Genomic DNA, 17,451 nt, shown 5'->3' on the forward strand with positions numbered 1-17,451 from the left:
CTGCACATTAACTGCCATGAAATCTTGAATTGATAGCTATGCCTGGCCATTCTGACATATACAGAAGTATCACCACACTAGAGTATAAGTTCAGGAGAATGATGCTCCAACAGCATTAAAAGAAACTTGATAGTTAAATAATAATGATACACAAACATTCCTCACAAGCAAACTTTTTGTAAAGATTGTTCAGTAAAATAAAGCTCAGTAATGGACTTCCAGTCAAATAAACTTGAAAATTTTCAGTGTTGAATAACCCTGGGTGGAATATGAACATGGTTGTGTTTGAGAAAGACAATCACTCACCATATAGAACATATGTTGAGCAATAGATATAATGGTCACCATACAGAAGATTGATTATTTTAAGCCAGATTTCAAACTTGTATTTTTCTTTAGAGCTGATAAAAAGAAGCCTCCTTCTACACAGAAATATTTACTCAAGAAATTTGCAATAATAAACAAAAATACTATAAGAAAACATCTGAAATCATTAATTACCAGATTTTGGCAAAACTTGCATCATGATAACCACAGGAAAATGGTTGGTTCTAGAGGGTGTTCCAGAAGAAATGGTCAGAATTCAGGGATATGATTAGAATGATCAATCAAAGCCAAAAACTCTAGTAAAAATGGGCTCTAAAACACATACCTTAAGAGCTGTGAGCACTACTTCACCTTAATTCCTCTCAAATTGTAGAAAGCAAGGAGCTTGCAGTAGAAGAGATTTGTTTCTCAGTATCAAAGCTGAAGATCTGCTCATAGCTCATGAAGTATCCATTTTAGAGCCCACATTTACTAAACTTCTTTGCTTTGCACAATAGCTCCTGTTATATCCCTGAATACTGATCATTCCTTCTGGGACACCCTGTACAATGGTTAGGCAACCAAAAATGTATCTTGTGGCAGATAATTGTTATTCAAAAATTCCTTTTGGCAACGGACCCTACTGCAATTAAAATGCATAAAATAAATTCTATTTAGTTTTATTTTAACATTATCAAGCATCATTCCTGAATAACTATTTTGTTTGCAGAAATAGTCATTTTTCTTCTGGATAGTTCTCATTACTTAAACTTTGAAAACTTCCTAATAATACTTTCAAAAATGAAAAAATTAATTTTTGATATCAATAGTGAATAAAAGATAAGATAGATTGCAAATGAATGTCAATTTGAAAATACTGAATGTCTGGTTACATTCTAAATTCTCAAATGCTTAAATGCAGTGTTTTTATAATTTTATTGTGACCAATGGTATTATAAGGCTACCAATGCACATTTCCTAGTTGTCCATAATACGTACTGAAACAACAAAACTATGTTAAAGCTTTAGAAGCTGCTCTGTCACTGCTTTTCTTCCTCTTCCAATGCAATTTACATAATAATAAATTAAAACAAAAAGTAAGAGAAACACAATTTCCTTCTGGAAGATATTTTTCTCCCGTTTCATTTGAGTGATATCTTTATTTATTCACTGAATTGCCTGCTACATCATTAACACTATACATATGGACAACTAGATGAGCACATACACACGCATGCAATTACACAAAAAAACAAAGGAACACTGGATTACATATATTTAAGACACAGATCTCCTACAATAACAGAACACACTAATTCAAATGTAAAGAAGCAAACTAATACAACCAGAATATTTTGCACTAGTTACATTTAAAAATGACACATTTAATATCACAACATCATACAGCAACACCTAGTTACTACATTAGCAATGTATCACAAAAACGTTACAGACAGCTATTCTCATAATAATTTCCTTTTACATATCTTAGAGGAAAATGAGTAAAAAGTATGCATGTAAATAAACATATTTTACATATAAATACGTATTACCTCCAGGTGTCAGTAAGTATACACATGGAGTAGTTGCAGATCATTTTTAGGTCTATATGTAATTCACATACTGTATTGGACATACTGTATAATGGACCGATAATCTTGTCAAGTAGCTTACATACTTAGAAGGCATGAGAATCTTACAGTTTATAACACCTAATTAACACTGAAGTCACAACACAGAAACATAGCTCTATTTAAATACTGCAGCATAATTACTTTCTTAAAACTGCAAAGTCAGGAAGAATAGGCCTTATCTGGCAAACATGTCAACAAAGCTCACAAAGTCAAACTGCATGAAATGCCATATAGAAGCAATTTATCCACAAAACAAACCAAAAATCATTTCTCTGAAAGAGAAATACTAAGGATCAACAAATTATTCCAAAAAAAGAACAGAATATCTGACTACAAATGGGCAGTGATCTTGTTGATAACGCATACACAGAGAAGTACCAAACTACAGTTTCACCAAAACTGTAACTTAAGCCAATGAAAAAAATGAACACATAATGTGACCTCTTGTTAGAATATAATGAAAATACAACAGTTAATGCAGAGTGTGAGCAATGGGCGTGACAACAGAGACAGAAAGTAGAAAAACCCGTCAAGATAAATAAAGTTACAAAAGCAAGGTATTCTTTCATAGACACCTTCTCTGTGATCATTTCTCATCCTACAGGACTCAAATAATACATTATTTCCTCATCTTTTATATTTTCTACATGCTTTTTTACTCTGTGCCTTCACTGCAACTACAGTTCTGTTTATCTCACATCCAAATATTTACTTTTAATTTCAATCAAATTCAATTTTCTCAAGGATTCTTTTCACAAAACCTGTAGTTATCATTTATTCAAATGTCATCATCATATTTCTTATGTACTTGGCCAACATGACCAAGGAAAGTTTTGTAACCATGTAGATGATGTATACAGCAGTTTGGATTAACTGCAATTAACCATCATTCTTTGTTTCATGCACATCACTTTTCCATCACTATAAAGACCAAATTAAGCAGTGGTACCCCTCAAAATAGCAATCTGACCCCCTGGTAACTTTTTAATGAGGAGGTGGAAATGAAATCACTGTTCTCTCTAATCTCTTTTCCTATCTTACAAAGCTCTGATATGAACAAATGAAATATGAAAAGAGCAAGTATAGTTTACTATACTTCTGCACACAAGTAAATCTTCTCATCAGGTACTAGTTATATAGACCTTTATAAAAAAATAGCTATCCACATACTGTTACTGACTTCAGTAAAATTTACTTTCTGTTTAAACAGAATAGATACACTGCACAAAAAAATAAATCACAGTATAAAAAGTAAAGAATACATTTCAGCGATTATCACTGAACAAAACAGTAACAAAAAATAGTTTACACTTGCATGCAAGCAATAAGAAATAAAACAATCAGTTCCAGTAAAGCAATGGGGACATGAAAACACTGCCTGCATAGCTTAACTGGTCTATATCAAATTAAAGTGAGTATATCATGTAATTATAGACTTCATGGAAGTTTTCTGAAAGTCAAGTCAATGTTATTACATAATTAATTACACACTTTGAGGTGTTTAAATAACTGAAGCTATGAAAAGGAGGAAACCTCATTTCTCTTCTTCACACCAATACTCGATATGTGGAAGTGACTCAAATCTTTCAAGGGTGTTACAATTACTGTGGTGGTGGCTGGTAACTTGGAAACCTGCTCTGGTCATATCCACCATACTGACTTTGAGGAGGGGGGCCATGTGGCCCAGGAGGTGGCATTTGGCCTGAAGGCGGACGATACTGGGAATACCCTTGTGTTGGCGGAGGAGGATATGACTGTGGTCCATACCCAGGTTGTCCATGAGATGGGTAGCCATGTTGAGGAGGATAACCTTGTGGCTGACCAGCCTGGGGAGGTGGCGGAACATAGGTCTGAGTTGTGGCTGGATGTGACTGGAGAGGTGGGAGGCCATAACCACTAGGAGGATTCTGTACTGAACCAGGAGGTGGACCCTGTGGTCCACCTGGACCTCCAGGGGGCTGAAAGCCTGCCTGTCCAGGAGCAGTGCTCGGTGGGTGCTGTGGAGGCATGTACCCACTCTGAGTCACAGGTGGATAGCCTGCCTGTGTAGTTGGAGGGTACCCACTTGATTGTGTAGTTGGAGGATATCCACTTGACTGAGTGGTTGGAGGGTACCCTCCAGACTGTGTTGTTGGCGGATAGCCACTGGACTGTGTTGTAGGTGGAAATCCACTTGTTTGTGTTGTTGGAGGGTACCCACTGGATTGAGTTGTTGGAGGGTATCCACTTGCCTGTGTCGTCGTAGGATACCCACTGGATTGAGTTGTGACAGGGTACCCACTACTCTGAGTACTTGGAGGATAATTGCTAGCCTGTGTGCTGGGTGGAAAGCTGCTACCCTGTGATGGTGAAGAATAAGTAGTTTGGCTCGTTGGAGGGAAGCTTCCACCCTGTGTAGACGGTGGATAATTGCTTCCCTGTGATGACTGCGGGTAACCACCAGCCTGGCTCGAAGTGGAGTAGACTCCTCCTTGTGATGATGGAGGATAAGCATTTGACTGTGATGAAATAGAATATATCGCTCCACCTGACTGTGATGAAGCCTGATATCCACCAGACTGTGATGTTGAAGGGTAAGTAGCAGATTGGGTAGAAGGTGGAAAAGTGCTAACTTGAGTTGTTGGAGTATATCCACTAGCAACAGACTGTGCGGAAGGAGAGTAGTTGCTACTGGACTGCGTGGTGGCAGGATAGTTTTGTTGTTGTGGACCAGCTGAAGGCCCTTGAGGATAAGTTTGAGTAGAAGCTGATGGTGCAGAACTGGTAGTAGTTCCAGTTTGTGAGTAAGCTGTCTGAGGAGATCCAGTAAAGGGTGGTGAGGTTGCAGCAGAAGGGCCATAGCCTCCTACTCCAGGACCTGGACTTGAGCGGCCCACGTATGTACTAGTTGATGTCTGAGAAGGGACTTGGGCTTGAGTAGATGGAGGTGCAAAATTTCCTGATGGACCATTCCCTGGACCTCCATAATTTCCTGGAGCTTGTGTTTGTTGGGACTGTTGCTGTGGTGGCTGCTGCTGCGATGATGACTGCTGTGATGGTGGCTGCTGTGATGATGGTCCATGAGATGGATGTGACGGATGTGATGGATGTCCCTGATGTGGTTGGAAGTTGCTGCTTGTAGGTCCAGATCCTGGACTGGGGCCAGTGCTGTTAAATGGGGGTCCAACCTGTCCTGTCTGAGTTGAAGATTGTGCCACTGGTCCGTAACTTGTCTGAGAGCTAGCAGACCCATAAGCTGGTTGGGGCTGACTTGTAGGAATTGGCCCATGACTGTAGCCACTGTTAGCCTGATGAGATGGCGTACCACTTGACACTTGATAGCCACTAGGTGTTGACTGTGATAATGCCTGTCCAGATCCTGGAGGTGGTGGTCCATATGGTGAAGGTAAATTTGGTCCAGTGGGCCCACTGCCTGTAAAACAAAAAAAATCTGTGCTGCATATTTTGTTATCACTTGAACTTTTGTTATTGCTGAGAAAAACATTTAATTATTTGTGACTAATCTGATTTTCATATGACAGTGTAACATAGCATTTAATTTACTACATAGCAGTAAGAAGTTTGCCAACTAGTACAAAGAAATCATGTTTTTGAGTAAATTTTTATGTGGCAATAACAATGTATATTTCACAGTTTCGATTAAATAATCAAAGAATAGATTCCTTCTGGTGGAGGACAGCAATGTTTTACCATTATACAATGTACATAACTTTGGAGTAAAACACTAGAGATAACATAAAGACCAACAACAGAACTATTTATCTCTCTTTAAGACCACAACGCTACTACTACAGACAATTTTTTAAGAAGAAATACCTACATGTGGGAACTGTAATATGCCCTGTTGACTCCCTAGTTCTGACTGGTAACAGTTGGAAGACTTTACGCTGTAAGTTGTACATTGCCAACAGTACAGCATACCACTAGCTGGTTTCTTATTTATTTATTTACACGTCAAGATCCATAGGGCCAAATTGAGGAGCAAATCTCCAAGGCCATGGAACGTGTCAGTACATGAAATTACAACATAAAAGAAAGAAAAAATAAAATATTTATGAACCCAAAAAACAAGCCATAAGTTTAAGTAAACGCAATCAACAATACAACAAGAAAGTATTTTTCAAGGAACTTCTCAACAGAATAGAAGGAGTGACTCATGAGGACACTGTTCAGTTTTGAATTGAAAGTGCATGGATTACTGCTAAGATTTTTTAATTCTAGTGGTAGCTTATTGAAAATAGATGCAGCAGTATACTGCACACCACGAGAGTTAAGGAAGTCCGATCTAAATGCAGGTTTGATTTCTGCCGAGTATTAACTGACTGAATGCCGTTTATTCTTGGGAATAAGCTAATCTTGTTAACAAGAATTGACAGTAAAGAATGTATATATTGAGAGGCCAATGTCAAAATACCCAGGCTCGTGAACAGGGGTAGACAAGAGGTTCATGAACTTACACCACTTATTGCCTGAACCGCCCGTTTCTGAGTCAAAAATATCCTTTTAGAATGGGAAGAGTTACCCCAAAATATAATACCATACGACATAAGGGAATGAAAATAAGCAAAGTAGACTAATTTTCGTGTCAAACAATAACTCACTTCAGATACTGTTTGAATAGTAAAAATGGCAGTATTAAGTCTTTGAACAAGATACTGAATGTGGGCTTTCCATGACAGTTTACTATCTATCTGAACACCAAGAAATTTGAACTGCTCAGTTTCACTAATTATATTCCATTCTGTGAAATTAAAATGTCGGGTTTTGTTGGATTGTGTTTTATAAACTGTAGAAACTGAGTCTTACTGTGATTTAGTGTTAGTTTATTTTCTACAAGCCATGACCTTAAGTCATGAACTGCACTATTTGAAACCGAGCAAATGTTGCACACTACATTCTTTACTACCAAGCCAGTGTCATAAGCAAACAGAAATATTTTAGAGTTACCTGTAATAGTAGAGGACATATCATTTACATAAATAAGGAAGATGAGCGGCACCAACACTGATACCTGGGATACCCTCTATTCGACTGTACCCCACTCAAATCCCACATCACAGCCATTCTCAACACTGAATAGCCTTTTCCTGTCTGGTGCTAAAGTAAGAGGTGAACCAATTGTGTGCTACTCCCTGTATTCCATAAGAGTCCAACTTCTGGAGCAATATTTTGTGATGAACACAATCAAACGACCTAGTTAAAAAAAAAAAAAAAAAAAAAAAAAAAAAAAAAAAAAAAAATATATATATATATATATATATATATATATATATATATATATATATATATATAAAAATAAAAAAAATAAAAAATTGCCTAGCATTCGAAACTTTTTGTTTAGCCCATCCACTACTTCAGATAGAGAAGAGTATATAGCATTTTCAGTTTTTAAACGACTTCTAAAGCCGAACTGTACATTTGATAGCAAATCATGTGATATAAAATGAACAATTATCCTTACTTACACAGCCTTTTCAATAACTTGAGCAGACACTGATGGCATATAAATAGGTCTAAAATTGTCTACATAATTCCTTTCTTCCTTTTCATAAAGTGGCTTTACTACTGAGTACTTTAATCATTCAGGAAACTGACCATTCCTAAAGGAAAAATTACAAATCTGGCTAAATAAAGGGCTAACACGTATAACACAGCACCTTAACATTCTGATAGGCACTCCATCATATCCATGAGAGTCCTTAGGCTTCAGTGACTTAATGATTGTCTCAATTTCCCACTTGTCTGTATGACAGAGTATTTAAGACACCCCTGTAGAAACTAAATTTTTATTTTATTCAACAACAATGCTCAGAAAATTATTTTAAATACTGTACGTATTGTCGCAGAAGAAGCTGAGTAGCACTGTCACTGTGGTGTAGTGGTTATGATACTAGACTGTTGCATGGAATTGTAAAATGTTGCACGAACTGTAAAATTTTAATTTCTATATTTGGCTCAAGGACATTCTAGAAGTATTCACAAATAACAAAAAACATTGTACTGGAATGTTCTGCAACTGTATATATACCGTATGTGTTCTGGCTGGAGGCAGTTCGCTCCGCGCTCTTGTATGTGCAAATGCTCAATAAACCTTCATTAAGAGAAGTTAGTGTTCGTCATTCATCTAATTACACTTTCTTCTACGTGACATTATTCTGGTGGAGATACTGGGTATTGGAACTTGTGATAGCGCACATTATCGACGACACAGTGGCTCCCATCAGGCCACGACAGTTCACGTGGCGAGAAACCCAAGTTCGAGCCATATTCCACAGACTGCACTCTATCGGAGACAGAAGAAGAGGAGGATGTTACTATTACAGCAATTGTGTGCCACGACATGAGACATCCTTCCAGGTTCTCTGGTGGTGATGACCAAGATCCAAACAAGTAGCTAAAGGTATATGAGCATATAGCCAGATTTAACATATGGGATTACACCGTGTATTTGGCTAATGTATTTTTCTACTTGGAGGGCACTGCCAAGCAATGGTATGAGAACAATGAGGAGAAGTTCACAAGTTGGGAAATATTCCAGGCGGAACTGCTCAAGTATTTTGGCGACACATAACGACAGAAGTGCAAGGCTGAAGATAAAATTACAGTGCAGGGCACAGCGTCCAGGAGAAACAAAAGCATCCTACATTCAAGATGTCTTTGAGTTGTGTAAAATAGTGGAGCCTAGAATGAAAGAGAAAGATAAGGTTGCACATCTCATGAAGGGTGTTGCTGAGCACATGTATCAAGCTCGACTCCTGAAGGAGGTTTCGACAGCAGACGACTTCATAAAATGGTGCCAGTATATCGAGACAATGCATCAAAAAAGAATTACACACAAGAAGTTTGAACGGCTTTCAAATGTCGTATCGATGTCTGCGATGGAGGAAGATACTGATTTCACACGTGTTCTTCATCAGGTAGTGAGAGAGGAAGTTCAGAAGGCACTTGGATTGCACGGCGAGCAAAAAACCGAGACGCTTCAAGAGATCGTAAGGGAGAAAGTGGAACAGACACTGAACCCAATCTCTCGTCCTTCATTTCCCCTTAAAACCGTGAAAAAGTCGAGACCCAGGCGGAGTTACATTCTTACAATGAGGAATCTGTTTGGGTACCAAGGAAGACTGACGTCTGGAGGACCCAGGATATCCAATCAGTATGTTACCGCTGTAGATGACCAGGACATGTGGTGCACTATTGTCGAGAAAGGCAGGGGATATTTGATGACACCTGTGCCAGAAGACAGCAGACCGATCTTAGTCAACGCCAACTCCAAGACAATGAAGATGAACAAGATGTGGGTGCAGGACGACGTATGTCACCATCGCCGCAAGCTAGCCACTGGAGAGGACGCTCCCCAACACACTGATAAAGGTCTCCATCACTGTTTAGAAGCTCCAGCCAATCACCTAGCCACCGCAACCTGGAAAACTAAAGGGTGCGTCCTTCCTTGGAGGTGAGGCCGCCGAAGAGAAAAATCCTCCGCCGTCGATCACTACAAAAATGATAGGAAACTATGTCGAAATCTTCATGGATGGCCGACCAGCCCAAGCTCTTGTGGACTCTGGAGCATCATAGTCAGTCATTTCGGAGAAGTACCATTGCCAGTTGCAGAAAACCGTATTTGTCGACAACAAAACATCTCTGCTGAAGATGGTTAATAGGAAATATGTAAAACCTATAGGAAGATGTATCATTCGTGTGGGTATAAGTGGCCATACACAGCTCTTAGAATTCATTGTCTTACACAAGTGTAGTCATGACATCATCCTCGGATGGGACTTCGTGAAAGCTTCTCAGGCAATTATAGATTGTGGTCGCTCGAAGATTATGCTAGACGAGATGAGATACTATGGACAGGAAGATGCACATCCGAGTGTGTGGAGACTGTGTGCTGGGTGAAGTGATCATTCTTGCAGTCAGCGCTAGAAAGGAAACTGTCATGTGTCATGCCATGCATCAACCCATGGATCTTGTAGTGGAATGTAAGAGAAGCATATCACTGAAGAATAACTTGGTCATCCCAGCTTCTGTCGTCTCATTTAATTGTGAACTGTGAATAGTTAACTGTCGCCGAGAACCGCACATCCTTCCAAGACGTATGTGTGAAGCAAATGCTGAGCCGTTAATTGCAGAACAGCTGAGTGTCATAGAAGCCACCCATGTCTGTGGGCGAAATTGGCACTACCACTAGGAGACAAGATCTTCTAGCTCAACTATCACCAGATCTCACTAAGGAACAACTGAAGAAGCTACTTGCCATTCTTCAAGAGTTCTCTGAATGCTTCGATCCACAGGTGAAGAGCAAATGAGATAAATCGATGGTGAAGCACCGGATTAGCACTGGATACCATCAACTAATAAGCCAGAGAGCCTATCGTGTATCACCAACGGAACGTCAAATAATTCGTGACGACGTAGAGAAAATGATGAAGAATGACATCATTCAGCCTTCACAGAGCCCATGGTCGTCACCCGTTGTTCTCCTCAGGAAAAAGAATGGCAGTTGGTGCTTTCGTGTTGACTACAGGAAGCTTAATAAGATAATTAAAAAGGACGTTTACCCTCTTCCACAAACTGACGATACACCAGATTGTCTGAAGGGGGCTAAGTTTTTCTCAACCATGGACATGTACTTGGGATACTGGCAAATCAAAGTAGATGAAGCTGATCATGAGAAAACTGCATTCATCACCCCTGAGGGCCTGTATGAGTTTAAGGTAATGCCGTTTAGTTTGTGTAATGCACCAGCAACTTTTGAATGGATGGTGGATAATCTTCTAAGTCACCTGATGTGGACGATGTGTCTTTGTTATTTAGATGTCACTATAGTGTTCTCAGAGACATTTGATGAATACATAAAAAGTGAGGGCTGTTCTTAAGTGTCTCCAACAAGGGGGACTGAAACTTAATTCAAGAAAGTGTCTCTTTGGAGCAAAAGAAATCAAAATACATGGCACCTTGTGTCAAATGAAGGTGTGCAGCCGGACCCAGAAAAGGTGAGATCTATAACGGAATTTCCTATTCTTAAAAATATTAGAGATGTGAGAAGCTTCCTTGGGTTATGTTCTTATTACAGTTGTTTTATCAAAGAAGATTGTATCAAAGCCAGGCCACTCGAAGAGTTGTTAAAAGCTGATGCTAAATTTATCTGCTCAAGAAGATTCTTTCGATGTGATGCGAAAAGCTCTGACGACTGCCCTGTACTTGGTCTGTATGATGAGACAGCACCTACAGAACTACACACAGATGAAAGTGGGTATGAAATCGGTACTGTCCTGGTGCAAATTTCAGATGAAAAAGAAAAGGTTGTAGCCTATGCTTCTAGGGTGGCAACGGCCTTGCCGCAGTGGACACACCGGCAAGATCACCGAAGTTAAGCGCTGTCGGCAGGCACTTGGATGGGTGACCATCCGGGCCGCCATGTGCTGTTGCCATTTTTCGGGGTGCACTCAGCCTTGTGATGCCAATTGAGGAGCTACTCGACCGAATAGTAGCGTCTCCGGTCAAAGAAAACTATCGTAACGACCGGGAAAGTGGTGTGCTGACCTCACGCCCCTCCTATCCGCATATCCTCAGCTGAGGATGACACGGCAGTCGGATGGTCCCGATGGGCCACTTGTGGCCTGATGACGGAGTGCTATGCTTCTAGGACACTAAGAAAAGCCAAGAGAAACTACTCAACTACAGAAAGAGACTGTCTTGCTATGATCTGGGCCATGTGCAAATTTTGACAGTGTCTCTACAGAAGACCATTCACAGTTGTTACAGACCATCACTCACTCTGTTGGTTGACAGGTCTTAAGGATCCAACAGGACGACTCGCCAGGTGGGCATTACATCTTCAAGAGTATGACATCACCATAGTATAAAAAAGTGGAAGAAAACACCCTGGGTAAGACCATCAAGACTTTGATGAAGATAGTGACTGTCTCGCACTCCAGGATCTCTCTGCTGAGTAGGAGGAGGACGCCAAGATGTCTCAAATTATTCTTGTCTTAAATCGATCAGAGGATGTGAAAGGACAATTCAGAGTAGTTAATGGATTACTTTGCAAGAAAAACTCTGATCTGTTTGGAAAGAAGTGGCTACCAGTGATTCCTAAACACATGCGCTTAGATGTTCTTCAGAAATTCCATGACATACCTGTGGCCGGACATTTAGGATTTATTAAGACGTATGATAGGATCCATAAGAGATTTTTCTGGCCTGGTTTATATAGTAGTATCCGTCACTATGTGTCGCACTGTTGAGAGTGCCAGTGGAGAAAGGCAGTTCCTCAGAAACCACCTGGCCGACTCATACCTATTTCACCATCCGAAACGCCTTTCCAGCATGTTGGTATTGACCTCCTTGGATGATTTCCAACGTCTGCTGGTGGCAATCGATGGATTATTGTTTGCACTGATTATCTGACATGCTATGCCATTACAAAAGGCATGAAAACAGCCGAAGTATTCGAGGTACCCAAATTCATTGTGGAAGACGTTGTATTAAAACACAGTGCCCCAAGGTTGTTCATTACAGATTTAGGGAAAGTTTTTCAATCGAATCTTGTGACAGAGATAAACCGTTGGTGCAACGTTACTCATCACATGACGACTGCCTACCATCCGCAAACTAACGAGCTTCCTGAACGCCTTAATAAGACCTTGGCTGACATGCTATCAATGTTCATCAATGTTGAGCAGAGCAACTGGGATGATGTGCTACCTTTTGTGACGTTTGCCTACAACACAGCCAAACAAGACACCACAGGATTTACGCCATTTTTCCTGGTGCATGGGCGTGAAGCAACTACGACGATGGGCACTGTGTTTCCGTTACATCCTGATGACGTGGACGACGACTACATCAGCCAGGTGTTAACCAGAGCTGAGGTAGCTCAGCAGTTAGTTTGACTGCGCATGCTGCAGGTTCAAGAAAACCATCGCCGAAGGTATGACGCGAGCCACCGTCCTGTTGTCTACCAGCCTGGTGACCTTGTTTGGATCTTCACTCCTGTTCGAAAGGTTGGTCTCTCTGAGAAGCTCTTCAGGTGCAACTTTGGACCTTATAAGATTGTAAGACAGTTGTCTGATGTTAGTTATGAAGTTGAAGATTTCAACCCTGACACAAGACAATGAAGGATCAGAGATACGGTCAACATCAGTCATCGGGAGTCGGATTATGCAGGACCGATGACTCGTTCCTGGACTACGACGATGTAACACCGAGATGCTGTTCTCTTTAACGAGGGAGCAATGTTGCAGAAGAAACTGAATAGCACTGTGGTGTAGCGGTTATGATACTGGACTGTTGCATGGAGGGTTGTGAGTTCAAAACTCACCTCAACTGTAAAATTTTAATTTCTATATTCGGTTCAAGAACATTCTAGAAGTATTCACAAATATCAAGAATCATTGCACTGGAATGTTCTGTAACTGTATATATACCGTATGTGTTCTGGCCGGAGGCAGTTCGCCCCGCACTCTTGTATGTGCAAGTGTTGAATAAACCTTCGTTAAGTGAAGTTAGTGTTTGTGATTCATCCAATTACATCTTCTTCTAAATGACAATATAACTGATTTATCAGTAATAGATATATTTTTACTAGGAACTGGCTTTATATAGCCGGCCTTGTGCTCCTGACCAGACACTTCATTCACAGCTGACCATATGGTTTGAATTTTATCCTGTGAATTAGCTATTTAATTTGCTTACCACATACTCTTTTCCGTCCTAATAATATTTTTAAGCACCTTACAGTACTGTTTGTAATGGGGTACTGTAGCTTGATTGTGACTACTTCTAACATTTTGATATAATTCCTGCTTTGTTCTACACAATATCCTTATCCTACTAGTCAGCCAACTATGCTGCCTTCTACTGCTAGTACCCCGTTTAGAATGTTCTAATGTAAAGCAATTCTCAAAGAGTATGAGAAAGGTGTTAAGGAAAGCATTGTATTTGTTATGTATGTTATCAGCACTACAAACATCCTGCCACTCTTGTTCCTTGACGAGGTTTAAAAAATTCACTATTGCTGTTGGATTAACTTTCCTAAATACATTTGTAATTACATGTGACATTTGCTTGAGTACAAAAGCCTTTTAGTGTTAAAATTTGTGCATCATGGTCTGAAAGGCCACTCACCCTTTTACTAATAGAATGCTCATATAGTAATGAAGAATGAATAAAAATATTGTCTATGGCTGTGCTACTGTTCCCCTGCACCCTAGCTGGTAAAAACACAGTCTGCATCAGATCATATGAATTTAGGAGATCCACCAACATCCTTTTTCTTGCTGCATCATATACAAAATTAATATTGAAGTCACCACATATAACTAATTTCTTGTATTTCCTATAAAGTGAATCAAGAACCCTTTCTAGCTTGAGCAGAAATGCTCTGAAATTAGAGTTAGGAGATCTGTAAATAACAACAATTAGAAGATTAGTTTCACTAAATTCAACTGCCCCTGCACAACATTCAAATATCTGTTCAAGCAGTGCCATGGACTGAAATGTAATACTGTTTTTTATGTACATGGCCACACCCCCACCCCGCAAGTAACTCCTTGGAAAAAGCCAAATAATCTGTATCCCGGTAAAGGAATCCTTTGAATTGCCAAATTATTTAAGTGGTGCTCCGATATACCAATAATTTCAAGTCAATATCTATAAGCAGTTCACTAACTTTATCTCTAATACGTCTTATATTTTGATGAAATATGCTAATTCCTTTTCTATTTGGAAACATGACATCCTCTGAAGGCGAGCCCTTAGTTAGAGGGACTTTCTCTAAGCAGATATACCTATCAGCTGACTTCAATCTAAAAAAGGTGCAGCTCTAACACCAACTTCTACAGAAATTTTTCCATGAATGATCCCACCACCACCCACTACACTGTCACCTATAAGCTTTCCCAGCCTCCCCTTCCCATACCCATTGAGGTGCAGGCCATGCCTAGTGAAACCCGATCTACTGATAGGCTCATCAACTACACCACTGAAATGTGACCCATGACCTCTGCCATCAGACCCCTCCCCAGGCCCCATGTTAAAGCACCCAACAGCCGCACTAAGAAGAGGCCGATCACACGATGTTGGAACAGCTACACGAAATGCACATTAGTGTTGACTGCATTGTATGTTTTGTTGCTGAGCTGTGATGCCACTGTCTGTGTCTTGTGGCACTACTTAACTGCATTATTCAGTAGTACTTAACTGATTATCACCTATGTCATGCACATTGCTGATTTCTTGGAAGCTCAAACCACAAGTTTGTGTTGGCTGCACTGTGTACTTACAGGACATGGATGCGGAGTTTCTGTCCCCCCTGCAGCATGCCCTGTGCCCTCTGCCACAACCCTCATGCTCAACAAATGTTGAGTTGTAGTTCGTGAGTACTACTATGTTTTAAATATATAACACACAATATGCCTGCCAACTTATTTAATCCATTTACATAAAGTTACGAGTTATATTGTAGTTTGTACTTTAATACAAATAGTTACTTACTCAACTTAAAACATAGAATAAAACATTAAACTTCAGTTATATATATCATAATTGAAAGTCCTGGTGAAATGTGAATAATTTAAGGAGTACGGTAACAACTCACCAAGTAGTAAGTAGAGGCACCGAAACATTAAAACGCACATAAATATGACAGGAAACTTTGCTAGCTTTAAGCTAAATCCTCTACTACAGCACATTCCCCCCTCCACGCACATATACCTACCTGTATCACCACACTACCCTAGCTAACTATACTGTGCCAGCACTTCAGCTTGGCTAGGTGCGGTGTTGTATCAGGTAGTGAGACTGGGGGAAAAGTAGGAGACAGGGAGTGGGAGGGAGGTTTCTGGAAAGGTGGCAGATTGCTGAGAGGGAGAATCAGCAGGTGCAAGGGATAGGAATGTGGCAATGGGGCTATGGTGAGTTAATTCTGGCCACTGACAAGTGCAGTTGTACACAGTGCACAATGGCATGGAGGAGTGGGTTAGAAGCGGGAGACTGAACAGGGGAAGGAGAAAGTAACGAGAAGAGAGTGCGTACGCAGGATGAGTTAAGTTAAGGTCCTGGGACAGTGGAGGAGATGTAGGTCAATGTGGGGCAGAGGCAAGGGCTAACAGAGATTGAGCCCAAAGGTCAACTCCCATCTATGTAATTCTGAGAACCTGGTGTTGAGAGGAAGGATTCAGATGGCATGCGATGTGAAGCAGTTAGCGTAATTGAATATGTTGCGATCAACAGCGTGTTCTATTACAGGGTGGTCAGCTCTGCTCTTGGTCCATTCATTCTGTTGGACAGTTCATTGGCGATCGATCATGCCCACATAAAATGCTCTGCAGAAATTGCAACACAACTGGTATATGATGTGCCTGCTCTTTTACAGGTGACCCAGCCTCTAATAGGGTATGATAGGATGGGAGAAGACTATGATGGACTGGAATACAATGTGCTGGTTGGGTGTTTCAGTATCCAACAGTGACTTGGATTCTCCACCCAGCTCAAGTATTGACATGGATAAAAGGTTAGAGATACCTGGAATTCATGGTCGCAGTTTGCTCCCACAGGGGTTGCCATCACCAATGTGGCAATGTCCACTGATGCAACAGTGTCCGTAAATACATCTGCCCCCAAACTTTGTCCAGCAGTTCTCCATATGCTCAGATGCTTTCATTTGTGCCACTGATAGTAAAGCAATTGATCTTGCCTGTATTTGCATTTTTCGATTTGGACTGTTCCCAGACTGTTTGTGTATGCTTAGTGTGAGAACAAAAAGAAAGCCAGTAGTCTATGTGCTGACTCGCCGCACTGGCCAGCACAGTTATACGCGCCTACTGAAGCACACAAAGAACGCTGGTTTGCCTGCTAGTCAAGGTGTAGCAGTGCCCTTATGGGTAGAATGTTATGTGCACTCCATTAGCTCTGTAGTCTTTCTCACACATTTCACATAAACAAATTGATAAAATAAAATAAAATTTCATGTTACTTATAGCTTTATATGTCAGCTTCATGGTGGAGGACCCATACTTTCAATAACGGTAATACTTAACATGATATTCGCTTCTAAGTACAACACTGTGAGGAATTCAAAAAAGTTTGCAAAGAAAAGTATGGGGCACTACGATTGTGTGTATGGTGCATATTACACCATATCTTGCTACCAATGAAATTTAGCTAAGCTACTGACTCTTTCTTTAGACTTGAGAGGAGGGCTGTACCTGCCTCCAGTGTCAAGAAAATGAAACTTATATAGCACGATCACTTCCAACCGTACTCGCACGAGAATGAAATATTCATAACATATCTCTCGCAACTGTTCGAGATACCGACACGAGATTTTGGCAAGTGATAGCATGCAAAGAGGAGAGTATTTTGCTATATGGTTAATACAGGGAACTTTCTTATCTACAGCAATATAGGAGAAACTATGGTTTTTATTTTATTTTTTCAATTGAATAGCGTAATTTTTAAAGAGTCTTGAACAACTATTGAAGAGAGAATTTGCTAGTATGAACCT

General features: G+C 40.2%; 1 protein-coding gene across 2 annotated transcripts in view; it reads right to left on the bottom strand.

Annotated features, from left to right (window-relative positions):
* Window positions 1–1,418: 1,418 nt before the first annotated feature.
* Window positions 1,419–17,451, bottom strand: part of LOC126457078 (trithorax group protein osa-like) — a 111,907-nt gene continuing 95,874 nt past the window's right edge. For both annotated transcript variants that reach the window (XM_050093081.1, XM_050093080.1), the window contains exon 7: window positions 1,419–5,352. In XM_050093081.1, coding sequence (XP_049949038.1) covers window positions 3,542–5,352 — 1,811 coding nt within the window. In that variant the 3' untranslated portion in view covers window positions 1,419–3,541. The remainder of the gene's footprint in view (window positions 5,353–17,451) is intronic.

This window comes from Schistocerca serialis, chromosome 2 (genome assembly GCF_023864345.2).
Source record: "Schistocerca serialis cubense isolate TAMUIC-IGC-003099 chromosome 2, iqSchSeri2.2, whole genome shotgun sequence".
NCBI lineage: Eukaryota > Metazoa > Arthropoda > Insecta > Orthoptera > Acrididae > Schistocerca > Schistocerca serialis.